This window comes from Opisthocomus hoazin, chromosome 3, assembly GCF_030867145.1.
Source record: "Opisthocomus hoazin isolate bOpiHoa1 chromosome 3, bOpiHoa1.hap1, whole genome shotgun sequence".
NCBI classification, from domain to species: domain Eukaryota; kingdom Metazoa; phylum Chordata; class Aves; order Opisthocomiformes; family Opisthocomidae; genus Opisthocomus; species Opisthocomus hoazin.
In genome coordinates, this window is record NC_134416.1 from 26,783,296 (window position 1) to 26,803,153 (window position 19,858).

The following is a 19,858-nucleotide window of genomic DNA, read 5'->3' on the forward strand; positions in this document are numbered from 1 at the left end:
GTGCAGAGCAGTTCTGCGTCCTGCGGTTTATCAGGGGGAGAAGAAACATGGTCTGCTGTGACTCTCCTCACTTCAGAATCGCAGACGAATAGCAGCATTGCTTAACACCTCGTAAGGCTTTTTGGAACTCCGCTGTCTCCACACGCTGGCTGGGGTGTAGGTAGCTTCTTCCCTTCTGCATGAATTCAGAGGTGTGGGGAATATAAGAAAATCTACTCTAAATTAGAATTCTTTATTCTAATAAATAATTCTTTATTCTTACCGAATCTGTGTTAAATTTCACTTTTTCAAGTGAGTGAAGCTTCATTTTTATTTTTAAAGTCCTCCTGCAAACATCTTAGCAGATTTTTCATATAAAATCAACTGACTCCAAAGCAGGAGTGACCTCCTTATGCCAGTCTCTTACTACTTATGCAAGACAGGAGAGAGCTGCAATGTGCCACTTGGAGTATGGGTCCTTGTTGCCCCTGTGCCACTCAGTGATGTGTTCTAGACGAAGTGGGGGAGTAAAATGAGCGGATTGTTGTGGTGTTTTTTTCCTTTGCTCTCGTCAGCTATGGGTTTATTGACACCTTACACCCCTTGCATAGGCGGTATAACAAAACAGATTGTGTAGTGAATAAAGCTAGTGTGAAAATTCTCTGTTCAGTTAACAGCACTTTTCACTGTATGTGTTTCCAGTGGCATTCCTCTGGGAAAAGCGTGCATAGCGGACAACAGCGCTTTTGTGCAGAAGAAAAGCTAATGTCTGCTGGAAGGAGAGGTGTGGGGGTGGAGGGGAATGCCTGTGGTTCTGATGTCCATCTCAGAGCTTCAGTGAATGCCTTGCCCATCTTCTGTTGCGTGGATGCTCTTATCCCTGAACTCACGGGTTGTACAGATTTCTTCTCCTGTGACAGAAGAGTGAAGACAGCAAATTCGGTGCCTGAGACTTGTTGCCTGTAAAAGAATGGGAAGGGAAGGGGGGGCTTTATGACTAGATCATCTCTGCCTAGAAAAATAGAATCTTTAACAGAGTTGTAAGTAGATTCTGACACAAATTTTGTTCTACAGAGAAGTCCTTGAGAAAGCAAGAGAGTAAGAATTAGCCTTTAGTGGCCTTAGTCACCGAGAAAAGTTTTTCAACATGTTTAACATGCTTGTCATATTGCTGAAAATCTTGCACAAGTCAACTGATTTGATGGCAATTGTAATAGATAAAAGAAGTCCTTGAGACATGCTGATTTTTGAAATACATTTTAGAAGTCAACAAGACACACTTTTGTGCAGATTTTCTGCACTAGTGTTCTGGCTGGAGTGGAGTGGATGATGACAGTCAGTGCAGACTACACAGGGGCATGGCAAGCAGACCAAAGTATCTGGCGGAGGGTGAGAGATAAGGAGAAAGTCTGTGAATACGCTTCAATAACAAGCAGTGTCTGTCCTTTTAACCGCTCTGGTGAAGCGAGGAGGTACGAATCATAATTCTTTCACTACTGACGCAGAGCAGGGAAACCTACTATCTGTTGCCTGCTTCAGGTGCAACCTGTTGGAAGCTACATCTCATCTTTTAGAAAAGTTAGTTCAGCGCTTACTATTGCTATTTCTGAGACAATGTAAAAGAGATGGAAATAAATATTTATTAAAAATAATAGAACACGGGCTAGTTAATAGCAAGTTATGACCAAAGACCCTGAATATATCATCAAGGCGCAACTGTTTTTTGAGTCTGCAGCCATTTTAGAAACTGCGAGGTGTTGCCGCCCTCTTGCACGTCAGCCCTCCTGCATTGCTTCTCCCTCTCCTGCTCTGCACTCGCACTCTGTTGCTGTTCTTCCCTCCATCTCTGTGCCGGTGCTGGAGCACAGCTGCTCTAGGAATTACTCCTGTCTTGTCTTCCATGTGCTGAGTTAATGCCAGCAAGTATTCGGTGCGCTCGTACGGAGCCTCTTGCGTGTTAAAATCCCATGCATTGCTATCTGTGCCATCTTTTTTCCTCTGCTGTATCTTCTTTCCTCCTTCCTCTGTCTTGATTTTTATCCCCAACAGACATGAAAGCCTTTTTCCTAAACCTTTTGTCTAGCTGCTGCTCTCTCATTGTCTTTTCTGTCAGTTGGAGTTCCTTGAGAGATGTTGCACACCCCCTGCGTTTGCTTCTTTCCCTCCTGCTGCCACACGCTCCTCCTTTTCCCTCTGCGCAGTCAGCCTGTTGGCCACGTCCTCTTTTTTTTTCTTCTTGACTGAAATGTACTGATGACCTTCACTGTTGTTCTTGACTATGGAGGACTGACTTGCCAGAAGGACTGAAAAATCACTCTTTGCTTGACTGTGCTATAGCTGTTCATGTTTGCGATGTCCTTGTGTTCATTTGTCTGCAGGGTTCTGGAGGCCGGGGACAGAGTGGACTTTAAGTTTTGACACTGAAGAGCGTATGGCGTAAAGAGTGCAGGGCTACGAGGCAGCAACCACGAAGCAATGCTCCAATATTGTAAATGTAATCTAATCCTCCTCTCTGAGTACTGAAAGCCCACATGACAGTTGATACAACAGGGGCAGCTACAGCCGGAACATCTCTCAGGAGACTGCTGCTCCAATATCTCCTCTTTCTTCCTGCCTGCGAGCAAGTATTGACATACCCAAAGGCTTCATCATCATGAGGGTCTGTAAAATCAAGTTCTTTCATGAAATGGTTTTCACCAACTCTGTGCTCCACCTTCCTGCATAGAGACTGCACAGGAGAACAGGCATCCTGAGCTCTGAAGACGTTCTGAATGAGCTGCTCCACATCTAGGCTATATGGCACCGTGTCAGTCTGGACGGCCTGTTCCACCATCACACTGCTGCTTTTCTCCTCCTGCCGGGAAGAAGTTAGTTTTTCATCTGCAACACTGTCAAGCATCAGTTTCTTCACAACACAACTGGAGGGAGCGGGATCACTCCACTCACAAGCTGTGCTGCTCCAGCTCTCTTCAGCTGAATCAGTCCCATTAGATGTGTCCTCACTAAGAAGCAGCCTGCTATCTGCCACCTCCTCCAGAGCTTGGTCCTCTGCCATGAGGCTCTCTGGCATCGTGGCACACAACGCTGATGGCTTCCCCTCTGCGTCACAGCTGTACTGCAGGCACTGCTCGTCCATCGCAGAGCTGTTCTGAGCCATTTCCATGCTCTGCAGCAAAGATTCCAGTTTCTTATTTTCAATGCTGATGTCTAAGAAGTATTTCTGAATTTTTTGGTCTTTCTCAACAGCATTGTTTTTCATGGCTTCAATAACCTGCTCGAGCTGCTTAATTTTGCTTCTTGCTTCGTTTAAGGCCAGATCCCCCTCCACATGCTTACACTCTTCTTCAATCCAGTCTTCCTTCATGCGTCCCAGCTGAGCTTTGAGCTCTGCTATTTCTATTTCCCTGTAGCAAAAGAAAAACGGTGTAACAGCTCTGCTGGGTGGTCAGTTCAAGAGACAACATGAGGCTCCAGCGCACTGGGGGTGGCTGCGCTGCAGAGACTCTCCAGGAAGGAAGCAGATTCCTTCCAAGGCTTGCAAGCGAGTGGGGAGAGATCTCTGTGTGAGATCCAGCCCTCGCTGATGCAGAGGTCGGGCTATCCCGAACTGGACCGCAGGGTCCCTGGGACTCTGCCTTGGGGCTCCGTTCAGACCCCGCTGTGTGCCCGCTTGGGTTGTGTGTGCGGAGAGCCGGCTCTCAGGAGGGCGCGGTTTTAGTAGAAAAGACGACATCTGTTGCTGTGTAATGCACATTGTCACTTCTTTGCTCAGCGTCCATACAAAGGGCTGCTGAGAAAACTTCAATATTGAAGCGACAAAAACACAGACGGGCACGCTGGTCTGTGTAAGAGCTTTTCTTTCTTTAGGGGAGAAGGGGGACATTTGGAGTCCTGTTTCGCGGAGTGAGGTAGAACAGGAGACTCAGGAAATACATGCTGGCAGGTAGAAACTATTGGATGTATCACAGGTCTCAATGCTAAATCAGACTGGTGAAAAATTATCCTTGAAAATTATTCAGTTGGGAAAGTTCAAAACAAGAGAAAAGTCAGACATATTCAGAACTCAGCTGCATGGTACAGCTTCACTGAACATGCTATGAAACCTGAAATACCTGAAAACAACCTCATCAGACAGATAATAGTTCAGATTTCTTCATCAACAATTTATGTGGTCCAGAAATGAGTAAAAACGTTCAGGATTCCCGCCCCTAGATGCTTCTGAACAAACCTTTCTAACTGATTTCTGAAGTGAAATGTACCTTTCTTTAAGTTTGCTCTCCGATTCCTTCAGCTTTGTTTTCAAATGCCGCAATGTAGCTTCTTTCTGCTGCAGAGCAGTCAAATCCTGCTCTGGATTTGGTGGCTTAATCTTGTAGTGGGCACCACAAGCATGGCATCCCCCTGAACACCTGAAAAGAAAAAAACCCAAAGCGTCACATAACATCACTGCTACAGTTCTGCGGTCCTAGCCAAAAGAAAAGTGTCCCGTTGACTGATACAAAGCTTGCCTCCTCTGGGGCTCCTCAGAGTCCGCACAAGTGACTCCCTCTGGCAAATCAAAGTACTCGAGGAAACGGCTGATCTGTGGCTGTAGTGCAAAATCTACTACTTATTTTGCTTGGTGTCAGTGCCATTACATCACACGAGACATTGAACTTTAAAATACCCAGCTGTCCCCTCGCTCGAAATTGGTGGCATGCCCAAGAGCAAGCACCCAGCTGTAGACACAGCCAGGTGAGGGAGCGCCTCAAAAAAACTCAAAGGGCTTTGACAGAAAGGAACCTTCAGTTTTACACTGCTGAGACCATCAAGTTTTTCCGTGGGATGGAGCAGCCTGCTGGCTGTCAAGCCACCAACACGAGCAGTCACACCTATGCTGAGAAGCACGGTGACCTGCTCGGCAACTTGCACAGCCGAGCCCCCGTTACAGAGCAGAGAAGGCAATTCGTTGCGCTCAACACCGGGACGCTGAAATAAAGACTTGCCTCAGCGCTGGGCTGCTGTCGCTTCCTTTGTAGGAGCCTGAGCTGCTGCTGGTGCCTGAAGAAGCCCTGTAATTCTGACGGATGTTGGCAGGAGTCAGCTGGTTTTTGCACAGGGCTGACAGAGGCTCCTTCTGACGGGAAGCAGGTGGGCTGGCTGCGGACTTGCAGGATAAGGATCCGTTATTCTGACCGTAAGGGCCACGACTGGAGGGGAACCAGAATGGTTAAAGCATATTGGATTATCCTCGTCGCGCAACTCTTTGTGTGTCTTCTTTTACACACAGAGTTGTCTGAACACTAAACTAGACAGAGAACTGTGAGTGCCCGCAAGAAAGTCCTGAAGTCATCAGCCACTGCACGTTTTTTCACTAGCTGTGGGGTGCTCAGTCTGAACTACGTGACCTAGGGAAACCTTGGCCATTTTCACTTTTCTCTGCGGATCTCACAGTTCCCAGTGACTCCGTCGGATCACCCACGTCCCCTGAGCTTCCCCTTCTCTGAAAATGGAACAGTTCATAAGGAACAGGTGGGTGAGGGGCTGCTGCAAACCTGCCTCATACTGCTGCGGTTTGGGTGATTTTATCATTGTTTTACAATGAAGTGCAGGACTGTGGTTTGTGACAGCACTGACATGTTTCATAGAGAGTTAAGTGGAACGGTTGAAAAAGAACATATTGCAAAGGAGACATCTCCTTCCGCTTTGTGCAGTACAGCATCAACCCTTGTGTGAGGCAGCATTTGCACAGGCTGCGCCTAACACAGCAATGCATCTGAAGGAGCCTTGTTACAGAGGACTTCTGTTCAATTAAGCAGGGCAGTATAGTAATATACGAAATGATATCTATTCTTTCTGAAAGTCAGGTAATTTTAGGGCTTTAAATTATACTTCGTATTGTTTTTTGCTCCCAGCCAATACCTTTCCTTGTTGAGATATAATCTAGGGAGCGCTTAAGTAATGTTCAATAAAAAATGGTTTGAAACTCACAATAGTAGTTGTGTGTGTATTAACTGCAAGACCTTACCCAGTAGTCTGTCTTTGCACTAGCAACACTTGCAAGATTCAGCAAAAGCTGCTTTGCTTACTTGCGAGAAAAAGAAGATCTTTGGCTTCCAGCAGCAGTCACACGGGCTTCCGGTGCTGAAATACTGCCTGTGCTGCTTGAAGAGCTCAAATCGGCTTCAGTTCCTGGAAAGGAAAAGGGAAGAGTGAAAACATGATGGAAATTCTAACTCAAAGACTGTTTTCAAAATAACGGTGAATCACGAGCACCCTTCCTTTGTCCGTCCTGTGTGAATTTCAGCAGTTGCATGAATTTTCAAACATCCCTGAGGACAAGCGCTGGATCTGTTCCAGATTTTCAACATTGCTTCAGAACTGGCACTTCGACAAGAGCAGAAAAAACATTCGGACACAAAACCCTCACGCTACAGAAGCCATTTTAGGAGTCGGCTAGGCACATTTGTTGTGACAACCTGTTTGCTTTCTCAGAGCCATCAGCAGACGAATGCGGCTGCTCACGTGGCTCCTTCAGGAGCACACAACTGCAAGTAGAGATTTCTCTTGCTTTAAACCGCATGAAAATGCTCCTTGCTGGGAAGAAAGCCGCTTCTGTTTTGGTTTCTGAGATGATGTACGCATACATGTGTGTATGTATAAATGTGTATAGCCTAGCAGGGTATATCAGGATTTATGGAGGGTCACACTGAAAGTTCTGCTCCACATCCCCTCTGAGCGCATCTTTGCCAGCTGCCCAAGTTACCAGCTGTTGCTGCACCATGCAATCAGCTGAAATGTGATGAAGGGATCTGCCTGCTGAGCGAGCACTGGCAAGCAGTAGGGTGGGTGTCCACCCAAGAGTGGGGAGTGGTGGCTTCCTTGGCCAGCGCAGTGGCCAGGGAAGGCTACGCCTGTTGGTACCCTCGGGCACTGCTGTGCCCAGCTTCTCGCCATCGAGACCCTGCACTGGAGGTGGATTGTGCCACCAGCCCACAGCTGGGCAGGTCATTTTGTAGGACAGGTGGGACTCAGGCTTTCACCTTCTACTTGCCGGATCCTCCGTGGCAACCTGCTGGCTTGTATTTTGCGTCCTCCGTTTTCGCTGGGACTTGTGGGCGCTTGCTGCAGCCCGAGAGTCTTCTGAACAAAAAGAGATACATGTCTTGAGAGGCCACAGCCCAACCACTAATTGCCTATGTCTCTACTAAGCAACATCTAATACAATTTTTAGAGGGGGGTGGATTATAAAATTGGCGACACAGAATTGCAAGGTTGTTTTTCTAGGCCACTGTCATTTAACAGGGACTTGTAGATTTGGGCTCAAAAACGCAGACCACTTGAAAGCTGAAACACTCTTTGTAGCTGCTACTTTGCTTCTTCCCATTTGAAAGAAACACTTGGCTATTTGAACATGTTTTCAACAACAATGCAAGCAAATTTATGGAAATTCAAAGTTGAAACCTAAAACATATGTAAATCCAAACTAAAGCAATAGCTCTACGCTAATAAGTTTTACTTCGCTTTCTAAGTATCTTTTGCTCAAAACATGTGTTTTCTGACTCTATTCCAGTATTATCTCTTGGAAGGTACCAAGCGCTTTTTTCACTTCCGTGCAATTTACTTAGCTTGCCTTCTACAAATACTTCATTCCTGGGAATTCCCAGTGTAAAATGAGATACAGAATCTCCCTGTGCAATGCTAGGCACCTTGGGCAGGGGTCCTGAGAAACAGGACAAACGGACAGTGCCTAAGCTTATCAGGGATGAGCAGAAGACGAAAAGGCATCTAAATAGACCTACTTGAAGATACATGCGTGGTTCAAACGCAAACTTTCTTCTGCAACCGAACGTCTACGACTGACTTTCCTTTCTGTTCAAAAAAAAAACAACACACCAAGAGATGTAAAAGAGACAGAGATTGTACTTGGCTTCGATAAGAGCTAACAGCAGAGTGGTCAGAGACCTGACGAGGAACACGGGAGACAGGAGTGGAATTCGTCTGACTAAACGTGGACGTCCCTAACGCAGACACCCATCTCCGAGCCAGCCTTGCCTCCCATTTTTAGTCAACGGACAGTTAGTCAGTATAACCACTGAGCTCAAGGTACTATTTCTCTTCTCCTGAAGTAAACGCTTATACGTCAGGTTAGAAAGATGGCACACTAGATTGACTGGTCTTATTCATCATATCTCCTTTAGAACAAAATAGGCCCTCAGTGCACTTGTGCAAGCAAGATTACAGCGACATTAAAGATAGGGAATTGAGGTCAGATAAATCACAAGCCGTCTCCGCTCTACCCAGTTTGGCTCAAGACCGTGAATCCACATCTCCTCCATGCCCAAAACAGCTGCCGTAACCCCTAGAAGAAAAGTAATGGCAGATCCACCTGTTTAGGCTGTTCTGCCTCCCGCAGCAATGGGACCAGTCGCTGGACCAGATGAGGAGAGACCTCCCCGTCCGCAGCCCACAGCGCCTGAAGCCTGTCCGAGGAGGCCTGCAGGTGCAGATGTTACCTCTTCGGGACCACAGACCCCGAGGGATCTATGGCAGACAGAGGAGCTCCAAGGGGACCTGCCGGCTGTGCCGGGTCTGCTGGCCCACTGGGAGGGACCGTTCCCTAACACTGGCGCCATGGAGACCTGGCCATTATGAAGCAGGCGGGGGGCTGGACCAATGCAAATAGAGGGCCCCTAGCAGCCCCTGCCACCCCACCGCCGCCCAGCAGCCTCACCCCACGGCCCTCCACGCCCGGCTCCAGGACGCGAGCTCGGAGGGTAGCACGGGCTGGTGCCTGGACACGGCATCCTCGCTGCTGGAGGGAGAGGTGTGCGCATGCATCTCCCCATCCTCCGGCACCCCTGGCGACCGGGTCCTTCGCAGCTCCCTGTGCCGGCAACTCCAGCAAATCTGCACCACTCCACAGCAACGGATGTGAAATTAAAGCGGATCCCATCAGTAAAATATGCAGGAGGGCTCAGTGCATGGAGCATCATTATCCGGAAACACTTTGATTTCAAAACAGCAGCAGTAGCTATTTTGTGTAGGCCGAAAATGAAAGGCAAAGAGAAGGAAGAAAAGATCTCAGGAACTTTACTGTCCCAAAGAATATTATATATATATATATATAACGGATTAATTCACCACCACTATTTGCTTGCACAGGGTGTCCCCAAGAAGAAGTTCCTGCACATTTAGTCTCCTGGGAATCTAAACCTCACATACCAGACAAGGCAACGTAATAAGTGGGAATAGCATTACATTTTACCAGCTAGGCATTTTTAACATCTAGCCATCATTTGCAGCTAACACCTGCATTTCCAGTCTAATCTGTTTAGCTTATTTGACTCGAACTGTCATATTCCCAGATGCCCAGGGTCACTTCCCTTGCCTCCTTTTTCTTAACTACAGTCAGCTCCAACGTTGAGTAAAAAAGCAACCGCACCTGCACCGTACTCAGAACCAATTTCAGTCCAACACAGTCTGCTCCACCTGTCTCTCCTCAAATTCCTAACCGTCCTAAAGCCTGCAAAGATGATTGAGTTCAGACTGGGACATCCTAACCCACGGCTCACACTTATGACTTGACAAATTCACTATCAAGAAGCAGAGAAGAACATACTGGCAACACATGCTGAGTACAACAACGCTTACAACGGCTCAAAGTTAAATGACATTTCTAATGGAATACTAATTGTTATAAGTTACTCTTTTCATTCTTTCATTCCTATTAACTCACTAGATGTGAAACGGCAGTATGGAGACATGAAAGATAGGGCAGGAAAAGCACAAATTGTGCCTTGCAAAGCTACGGATCTGGGTGATAATGAATTCCTAGAAATAATTACAAGAATCACGCCTATTCCTAGAAACGATTACAATAGCCCAGCCTACTTAGATAAACTTTGTAATAAATAGGTGCATGCTTTGTGACTTGGTGTGCAAGTCAGGAGGAGCGATCCCCCTTGCACCCGGCGCCATAAGAAACATACCTGCTTTATAACTCTCTGTGAGTTGTGGACTTTGTTTCTGCACGTCACTGGTGACTCAGTGCAGATGCCGAGCAGTTGCAAGGAGCATGCGTAGTAAGCCACATGCTTCCTGGAATCGAAGCATGCTGGCGGACAGTGCTGAGGAGTAGGCTACTAGTGCCTGAGAAGTTCCTGCACTCTGTTGACTCCTTGCCCCGCTCCCCCGTCCCCCCCCGGCAGGTTCTGGGCTGGGATGCACTGAAATTCTCCAGTCAGTGATGAAGCAGCGTAGTGGATGATAAACTGGATTTTCAGTTCACTGAAGTTAGTTCGATGTTGGCTTGTTCTGCAAATTGTAGATACCTATCTGCACCTTTCGACTTTCTAATACCAATGAAGTTTTTCCTCCCAGTGGGAACAGGTAAGCTAAATGGTGGTGCATTTTAATTGTGGTGAGGTCAAAGACCAAATGCTATGAAACCATTCTTATTACAGTTTTTCAGTATGCATACAGTAAATAAAAACATCCTAGAAGAAGCATATCTCTAACAGTGTTGTGATTATAATTAGTGTTCTGCTAACTGAGGAGAGAGGTTTAGGTCTTTTTGGACGTAACTTGTGTTAGGAATGCAAAGCACGAGTGACACCAGGCATGGGTCCTTTCCTGGTTTAAACAACTTACATCATTCCGTCCAGACTGTGCTGAACTCCTTGCTTTGGAACCCGGACAAAGTGAGCCAGATATGGCTGCAGTTTGTCGTAGGCTCTTCCTTTATGGAGAAATGAAACCTTTCTGACCCTCGACGGTAGTAGCATAATGTCCAAAACATGCAGGAGGTTTGGAGTAGAGATCAATGTTTTGAGTAACGACCAAGTGAAAAACGAGTGGAGAGGCAGTCACTGTGTGGTAAGCTACTTGTTGAATTCTTTTGTGACTTCTGTTCCTCTACCTGTGGTGCTGCAAAGGTCTCTTCTCATTTGGGCGTAACTGAAGTCCAATAAAATGACTCAGCCGGTAGATGGCACGGAAAGCACTTGTCTGTGCAGAGCAGTTCTGCGTCCTGCGGTTTATCAGGGGGAGAAGAAACATGGTCTGCTGTGACTCTCCTCACTTCAGAATCGCAGACGAATAGCAGCATTGCTTAACACCTCGTAAGGCTTTTTGGAACTCTGCTGTCTCCACACGCTGGCTGGGGTGTAGGTAGCTTCTTCCCTTCTGCATGAATTCAGAGGTGTGGGGAATATAAGAAAATCTACTCTAAATTACAATTCTGTATTCTAATAAATAATTCTTTATTCTTACCGAATCTGTGTTAAATTTCACTTTTTCAAGTGAGTGAAGCTTCATTTTTATTTTTAAAGTCCTCCTGCAAACATCTTAGCAGATTTTTCATATAAAATCAACTGACTCCGAAGCAGGAGTGACCTCCTCATGCCAGTCTCTTACTACTTATGCAAGACAGGAGAGAGCTGCAATGTGCCACTTGGAGTATGGGTCCTTGTTGCCCCTGTGCCACTCAGTGATGTGTTCTAGACGAAGTGGGGGAGTAAAATGAGCAGATTGTTGTGGTGTTTTTTTCCTTTGCTCTCGTCAGCTATGTGTTTATTGACACCTTACACCCCTTGCATAGGTAGTATAACAAAAAAGATTGTGTAGTGAATAAAGCTAGTGTGAAAATTCTCTGTTCAGTTAACAGCACTTTTCACTGTTTGTGTTTCCAGTGGCATTCCTCTGGGAAAAGCGTGCATAGCGGACAACAGCGCTTTTGTGCAGAAGAAAAGTTAATGTCTGCTGGAAGGAGAGGTGTGGGGGTGGAGGGGAATGCCTGTGGTTCTGATGTCCATCTCAGAGCGGGGCTCCTCGGTTCGCCGGCGTGTGCTGGGTCGGCAGCGGTGCGACAGCGCTCGCCCCACACGACCTGTTGTCACCTCGGCAGCCGCAAACCACCCCACCACGAGACAGCACACGGAGAATAAACGCATGCAGAAAACATGGATGCCGCAGCCAGAGTAACAGCAACAGATAATGACTCAAGAACACAGGGAAGAAATGCAGCCGAACTAAACGCAAACAACTTTTACGTATCTGTCTTCAGGATGTATCTTTCTGGAGAAGCCAGTAGCTGTAACTGCAGCATTCGGGGTCTTATAAAAGCATTTCCAAACTTCCAAATACGATGAATAGGGAAACAAAGTTTTCTTTAACTTCCACTGAACAGCAAGGACACTCTTCTGGAGCATCCTACAAACCCGGCTTCCACCCAAAGTTAACGCCCGGCGGCTGGAGCCAAACCAGAGGCACCGGAGCGCTGCCGGCGCCGCAGACTGCGCTGGGGTGGACGTGCAGAGTCTGTGAGCAGCAGGAAGGATCGCGGGGTCAGAACCTGCCGGCCCGCATTATTTTGAAGGGGGAACGGGGGGAAGCACTGGATTTCCAAGGCGTTACACTAAAGGACCTGTCTGTAAACTCAAGCAAAACCCCAGCCCGCGGGATGGGCCCCAGTCTCCCATGATATCCTCCTAGCGAAGCTGAGGAAGTGTGGGCTGGATGAGTGGTCGGTGAAGTGGATAGAGAACTGGCTGAATGGCAGAACTCAGAGGGTTGTCATCAGCCGCGCTGAGTCTAGTTGGAGGCTGGTGACAAGTGGTGTCCCCCAGGGGTCAGTACTGGGCCCAGTCTTGTTAACTTCTTCATCAACGACCTGGATGAAGAGTTAGAATGTACCCTCAGCAAGTTTGCTGACGACAGCAAACTGGGAGGTGTGGTAGATACACCAGAAGGCTGTGCTGCCATTCAGCGTGACCTGGATAGGCTGGAAAGCTGGTCAGAGAGGAACCTGATGAGGTTCAACAAGGGCAAGTGCAGGGTCCTGCACCTGGGGAGGAACAACCTCATGCACCAGTACAGGCTTGGGGTGGACCTGCTGGAGAGCAGCTCTGCGGAGAGGGACCTGGGTGTCCTGGTGGACGACAGGTTAACCATGAGCCAGCAGTGTGCCCTGGCTGCCAAGAAAGCCAATGGGATCCTGGGGTGCATCAAGAAGAGTGTGGCCAGCAGGACGAGGGAGGTTCTCCTTCCCCTCTACACTGCCCTGGTGAGGCCTCATCTGGAGTACTCTGTCCAGTTCTGGGCTCCCCAGTTCAAGAAAGATGAAGAGCTACTGGAGAGAGTCCAGCGGAGGGCTACGAGGATGGTGAGGGGACTGGAGCATCTCCCCTACGAGGAGAGGTTGAGGGAACTGGGCTTGTTCAGCCTGAGGAAGAGAAGGCTGCGAGGGGACCTTATAAATGCCTACAAATATCTGAAGGGTGGGTGTCAGGAGGATGGGGCCAAGCTCTTTTCAGTGGTGCCCAGTGACAGGACAAGGGGCAATGGGCACAAACTGAGGCACAGGAAGTTCCGTCTAAACATGAGGAAGAACTTCTTCCCTCTGAGGGTGACGGAGCCCTGGCACAGGCTGCCCAGGGAGGCTGTGGAGTCTCCTTCTCTGGAGATATTCAAGACCCGCCTGGACAAGGTCCTGTGCAGCCTGCTGTAGGTGACCCTGCTTCGGCAGGAGGGTTGGACTAGATGACCCACAGAGGTCCCTTCCAACCCCTACTATTCTGTGATTCTGTGGGAAGCGGCGACCCGGCCACCTGCGAGCAGCAGCAGCGTGCGACGTCCCCGGCCCCGGGCCCCACCGCACGCCCAGGGACCCCGCCGTGCTCCCGGCCCCCGCGGGACGCCCAGCCGCGGCGCCAGCCCCCCGACGGGACCCCCTCCCCCGGCGGGCTTCGCGGGGACCCCCCACCCCGCCCGGCTCCCCGCGGCCCAGCACGGCCCGGCCCGGCCCGGCTCACCCCGCGGCGGCGGCCCGGCGGGGCGGCTGCGGGCGCTGCTGGAGCAGCCCATGGCGGGGCGCGGCGGGCTCTGCGCGGCTGCCGGGCGCGGGGCGGCGGGGCGGGGCGGGGCGGGCCCGGCGGGGCCGTCAGACGCCCCCGGCAGCGGGGCCGCCCGGCCCCGGGTCCCCGAGCGCGGGGCGGGGGCAGGAGCTGCCCCGCGCCCTGCTCCGCCCCAGCGCCGCGCGCCCGCAAACCGGGCCGGACTGGGATGGGGAGGCCTCGGGGGTCTCGGCCGCCGGGAGGCGAGGAGAAACCCCCCGGGCTGCAAAATCCTCTGGCCTCACCAGCCACACGTAACAAAGGGCACCTTGAGCTGCCTGCACCCTTCAGCATGGAGGAGGGAAGGCGGAGGCTTTCGGACGGGACCGAAATTCCACACCGTTCTGCCTCGACCCGGCTTAGCGCAGTAATTTGTGCTCCGGTGTCAATCAAAAAGCTTACCGGTCTCCTCTTTGGCCCTACCGCCACCGTAATCAATAAATCCCCTTTGTTATTGCAGGTGAGCTGTCTTACACACATCCACCCTCCGCCTCCCCCCTCACCCTGGGGGAGGGGAGGATTTAGTTTCCCACCAGCTTCTTCCCTGTTTCGTTCCCCCCCCCCAGATTCACCAAGGGTGGGGCACTAGGATCTGGCCCAAAAGCGATTTCTCGCCCTGACCATCTCTGCACAAGCTGTTCCACCTTCTTGGTCAGGAGTCCATGCATGAGGTCCCGGGGAATGCCCTTCTGAAGCCCTAACTGCCAGATCCCCTGCCGAATTAGGGGCTTTTCTTTCCCAGCCAGATCCGGGCTTCTCCCCGAGAAAAACGACTGCCCACTCCCTTGTTCTGCGGCTCGCAGGGCTCTGGTTTCAGCCCTTTGATATGGCCGGTTAACAGGTCCGTATCTCCTCCCACAGCTAATCAGCTCTTGGGCTATCTCCCCGCACATCCACACTTTGCTCCCCGGCTGCCGACGGTCGGGGGTCACTCCCCCCTCCAGGGTAGCCGCGGTTCTCCCCTCGCTGGGGGTGTTTTGAATTCTCCTCTGCCGCTGGATCCCTGTGGGTTTCAGGGAATCGGGAAGCCCCCGTAGCTGGGGAGTCATTCTTTCGGGGTCTGCCAGCAGCAGCATCGGGGAGCTCAGATTAGGCTTGAGCTCCCGGTCATACATCATCTGAAGGCAAGCCACTTTCTGCACACTTTCCAATAACTGATCTGTCGTGCCTGTGGTGGCCAGGGGATCCCCCCTCTCCAGCGGGTTCAACCCCGCGGCCCAGTGCTCGGCCCTCTGAGTCAGCGACCACAGGGCTCGGCGTTCACTGGGGGTTAAGAACACGCCCGGGCCCCAGTACCCTTCCGCTTCCCTTTCCAACAACAAGATCCTGTCCCACCCCGACAGGGACACCCACCAGACATATTCTGTCTCCAGTTCTCTCGTGGTTCTTGCAAAATCTTTCCGCAGCTTTGCCAATTCAGTTGCCGCAAAAGGGATTTCTTTAGTAATAATCAGGGGGCGATTATCACCGTCATCTTCATATACGAATTCTGTTTTAACCAACGGGTACTTGTGGGGGGGGCTCCCTACAGTCCCTTTTGCTCCCTTCAAGTCCTCCTGGGGATAGATCGATCGCACCCCTTTCCCTGCCAGCGCTACTTCTGTTTCCGCCAAGGAGTCTGCCGTCCTCAGGAGCTGGTTCCTTAACTCAGAATCACAGAATCACAGAATCACAGTGGGACCCGTCCACGCGCTACTCTGTGCGCAAGTGCTTTCCTGCAGGTCGTTGAGGCGTTTTTTTCAGAGGCCAGGAAGGGACGACAATGGCAATGTCGAGACAAAAGCAGTTTGTAGCAGTCTTCTACAGGTGCATCAAGAGGAGTGTGGCCAGTAGGTCGAGGGAGGTTCTCCTTCCCCTCTACTCTGCCCTAGGGAGGCCCCATCTGGAGTACTCTGTCCAGTTCTGGGCTCCCCAGTTCAAGAAAGATGAGGAGCTACTGGAGAGAGTCCAGCAGAGGGCTACGAGGATGGTGAGGGGACTGGAACATCTCCCCTACAAGGAGAGGCTGAGGGAGCTGGGCTTGTTCAGCGTGAAGAAGAGAAGGCTGCCAGGGGACCTTATAAATGTTTATAAATATCTCAAGGGTGGCTGTCAGGAGGATGGGGCCAGACTCTTTTCAGTGGTGCCCAGTGACAGGACAAGGGGCAATGGGCACAAACTGAGGCACAGGAAGTTCCGCCTAAACATGAGGAAGAACTTCTTCCCTCTGAGGGTGACGGAGCCCTGGCACAGGCTGCCCAGGGAGGCTGTGGAGTCTCCTTCTCTGGAGATATTCAAGACCCGCCTGGACGCAGTCCTGTGCAGCCTGCTGTAGGTGACCCTGCTTCGGCAGGAGGGTTGGACTAGATGACCCACAGAGGTCACTTCCAACCCCGAACATTCTGTGATTCTGTGATTCTGTGATCAAGGCTAAAACCAAATATTAGAGGGGAACAAAATTACGATGGTATGTCTGCAGCAACAGCTGGTGTATCCTCTGTAGATGGCGGAACAAAGGCCAGTCCCCTGAAGTCTGAGAGTGGAGCAATGATCGTGGCACTTCTGGCCTCTGCTCACAAAGGGCACCTTCAGCTGCCTACACCCTTCAGTATGGAGGAGGAAAGGTGGAGGCTTGGAAGCATCTGAGTTTTGGGTAAAGATCAGAGCAAGGACTTTTACCGGGAGGGTGACGGGAGCTCTGTCACCTCTTGCTGAGCAGAAGTACCTTATGAAAGCTGAGAGGACAGAAAGATTTTAAGGGCAGGAAACAACTTTGGCACTACTCTGGTGTTAGCGCCTTATAAACAGCACGTTTAAAAACACTGCTGCTAAATGGAGCCTGCCTGAAACATGGTTTGGAATGAGTTCAGCCTTTTGAAATGTTGAACATGAGTGTAGGTTTGTGCTGCTTTATTGCCTGCCTACTGCAAAAGAAACCCGTGTAGTCGCAGGTGAATGTCTCTCCTCGAACTGAAGATCACTTTTTCCTCTAAATGATGCTCTATTTCACGAGGACACAAAGTGAAGATCGTTTACACAACAGTGAGTGTAAAAGAGAAATCCAAAATTGTAATAAAGTTGGTAAAATTGGGTATAAAATATTGCGCTCTCAGCCTTGAACAGATGTACTTTGAAGCAGGAATAAGGCATTTTCTGTAATGTGTTCCAGGCCCAAAAGGAGATCTCTGGGAATGATGAAATGCCATGGTTGTGTAAAATTTGGATTAGCACGTTCCCCCTCCCCCAGCTATTGCTTTTGGCCCTTGTGTCCATGCAATTAAAAGAAAAAGCTTTTGAAAGTGATCTTTGGGTGAAAGTGAGCTATGTATTGCAGAAGTGTCACAAGGCAAGCCAGCTGGCCTGCAGGAACCCAGGAAGGCAGGAGAGCATGGAAGAGAAAGTGACCGGCAGAGAAAGCAAGATGCTCTCGTGGGCATCTTTGTGAGCTCCTGGGGACTGTGTTACATCAAACTGTCTGTTAGATTTGTCTTTCTTAATATAACCCTTTGTGAACCTCCCCTATTCTTCCTTGCAAACACAAGTAATTCAGAACCCGGGCACCACAGGGACGTGAGGGGTCTCTGCGTCGCCTCTGTGTGCATCGGTGTGTGTCACCCTCTTGAGTGTTGCAAAGGCTCCCCCCGTGCTGGCCAGCTATTCCTGCTCCCTTGCAACTTACTACGAACTCCCTTCTTCCCAAAAGCTGCAGAGCAATGCATGGCACTGCCTGGCTTCACTAGACCTCTGGCCTCAAACAGTCAGAGCCTGTTCGCTTTTGAATAGGAAAATCCAGATTCTGGACGAAAAACCCAGTTAACCCGGACAGTGTTACCCCAAGGTTTCAAAAATAGCCCTACCATCTTTGGAATCAGCTAGCTCGGGATCTCGAAAAATGGAATCCTCTGACACAAAAGGGGACTTTGTCACAATATGTCGATGATCTCCTCATCACTGCCGAAACAGAGGGGGATTGCAAAAAATGGACAGTGAGTCTTCTTAATTTTCTGGGACTTAATGGTTATTGAGTTTCTCAACAGAAAGCTCAGATGATTCAACAACAAGTGACTTAACCTCGGACTCAAAATCTCAAGAGGACAACAAGAACTGGGAAGAGAGAGGAAAGAAGCAGTCTGCCGACTCCAGAACCACAAACGGTAAAAGAATTACGAACCTTTTTAGGAATGACAGGATGGTGTAGACTATGGATATATAATTATGCATTAATGGTAAAACCCTTCTATGAACTGTTGAAAAACAATGCCAGACAACTGATTTGGACCGGAGGTGTAAAAAGAGCTTGTGAACAATTAAAAAGAGAACTTATGAGAGCCCCGGCTCTCGGACTTACAAATGTTCTAAAACCCTTTTGGTTATTTTCTCACGAGAGACAAGGCATTGCCCTGGGAGTGCTGGCTCAACAGCTGGGGCCGTCCAAGACAGCAGTGGCATATTTCTCCAAGCAATTGGATGAGGTAAGCAAAGGATGGCCTGGGTGTCTGCGAGCTGTTGCAGCAGTTGTCCTTAACATTCAAGAAGCTCGTAAGTTTGCTATGGGCCAGAAAATGACAGTCATAGTCTCACATACAGTTTCTGCAGTATTTGAACAAAAGGGGGGCCATTGGCTCTCACCATCCCGATTCCTAAAGTACCAGGCTATTTTGGTGGAACAAGATGATATTAAGATTGTGACAGCTAACATTGTAAATCCAGCATCTTTTCTTAGTAAAGCTTCCGCCACTATGGAACCTCTGATGCACGACTGCTTGGAGACTATTGAAACAGTCTATTCCAGCAGACCTGGTTTAAAGGAGGAACCATTGGAAAGCGCAGAAGACTCCTGGTTCACCGATGGAAGCAGCTTCATAAAGGACGGGGCTCATAAAGCAGGGTATGCAGTAACCCCCGCACACAAGGTAATCGAGGCAGAACCTTTACCTGCAGGTACGTCTGCTCAAAAGGCAGAGATAATCGCTTTAACCAGAGCCTTAGAATTGGCGAAAGGAAAGAAAATAAATATTTGGACAGACTCCAAATACGCCTTCGGGGTCGTCCATGCTCATGGAGCATTGTGGAAATAACGACGACTGCTTACAGCTCAAGGTAAACAGATCAAGCATGCAAAAGAAATCTTACAGCTTTTGGAAGCTATACATCTACCAGAACAAGTGGCAATAATGCATTGCAGAGGGCATCAAAAAGGTAACACTGAACAGGAACTGGGAAATAAACTAGCAGATCAAGAGTCTAAAAGGGCAGCAGAAAGAGATTCTGTAAAAACCTTGGCACTGGTACCAGATGGTAAACTCGTAGATACAGAAATGGAATTTAAATATTCAAAAAAAGATATGAAATTAGTAAAAGATTTGGGAGCAAGTGAACAAGGTAAGATGTATTTAATACCAGATAATCGTATAGTTATACCTTCCAATCTATTATGGGAAGTAGTCAGAAAAGAACACAACAAAACTCACTGGGGAGCAGATGCACTATATAAGGATCTCAACAAGAGAATAGTAGGCAGAAACCTGTGTGCTACTGTAAAACAAGCAACCCAAATGTGTGAAATTTGTCTGAGAAATAATCCAAATACAACATGCAAAGTACACTTTGGGAAAACTGGAAAGGGGAACATACCAGGGCAACATTGGCAAATAGATTTTTCAGAACTTCCAAGAAAAGGGGGGTATTGATACTTATTGGTTATAACAGACACGTTTTCCAGATGGCCTGAAGCATTTCCCTGTAGAACAAATAAGGCTCGGGAAGTGGTACAAATTTTGTTAAATGAAATCATACCACGGTTTGGGGTGCCAGCAATCATATCCTCGGATAGAGGGTCACATTTTTGCACACATGTAGTACAACACATCAGTAAAATATTGCGTATTGATTGGCAGCTACACACCCCCTACAGACCACAGGCAAGTGGCCAAATAGAAAAAATGAATCATTTGATCAAACAACAACTGGCAAAAATTGGTCAGGAGGCAAATTTGTCTTGGGACAAAGCTCTACCCTTAGCTTTA

The 19,858-nt window shown here is 49.1% G+C and overlaps 2 protein-coding genes across 2 annotated transcripts; both read right to left on the minus strand.

The window, feature by feature from the left end:
• Positions 1-2,386: 2,386 nt before the first annotated feature.
• Positions 2,387-10,745, minus strand: LOC142360921 (syntabulin-like). Its single transcript, XM_075417236.1, has 6 exons — positions 10,612-10,745; positions 6,484-6,506; positions 6,048-6,150; positions 4,965-5,168; positions 4,239-4,388; positions 2,387-3,383 (listed from the first exon to the last, which is right to left on the minus strand). Exons 1-6 carry the CDS (start codon positions 10,743-10,745, stop codon positions 2,387-2,389), a joined length of 1,611 nt encoding a protein of 536 aa, XP_075273351.1.
• A 1,426-nt stretch (positions 10,746-12,171) lies between these two features.
• On the minus strand, positions 12,172-18,696 carry LOC142360922 (uncharacterized). The gene is made up of 5 exons (XM_075417237.1): positions 18,630-18,696; positions 16,410-16,567; positions 14,475-15,409; positions 14,009-14,138; positions 12,172-12,279 (listed from the first exon to the last, which is right to left on the minus strand). The coding sequence occupies exons 1-5, from the start codon at positions 18,694-18,696 to the stop codon at positions 12,172-12,174; spliced, it is 1,398 nt and encodes a 465-aa protein (XP_075273352.1).
• Between the last annotated feature and the right edge of the window lie 1,162 nt (positions 18,697-19,858).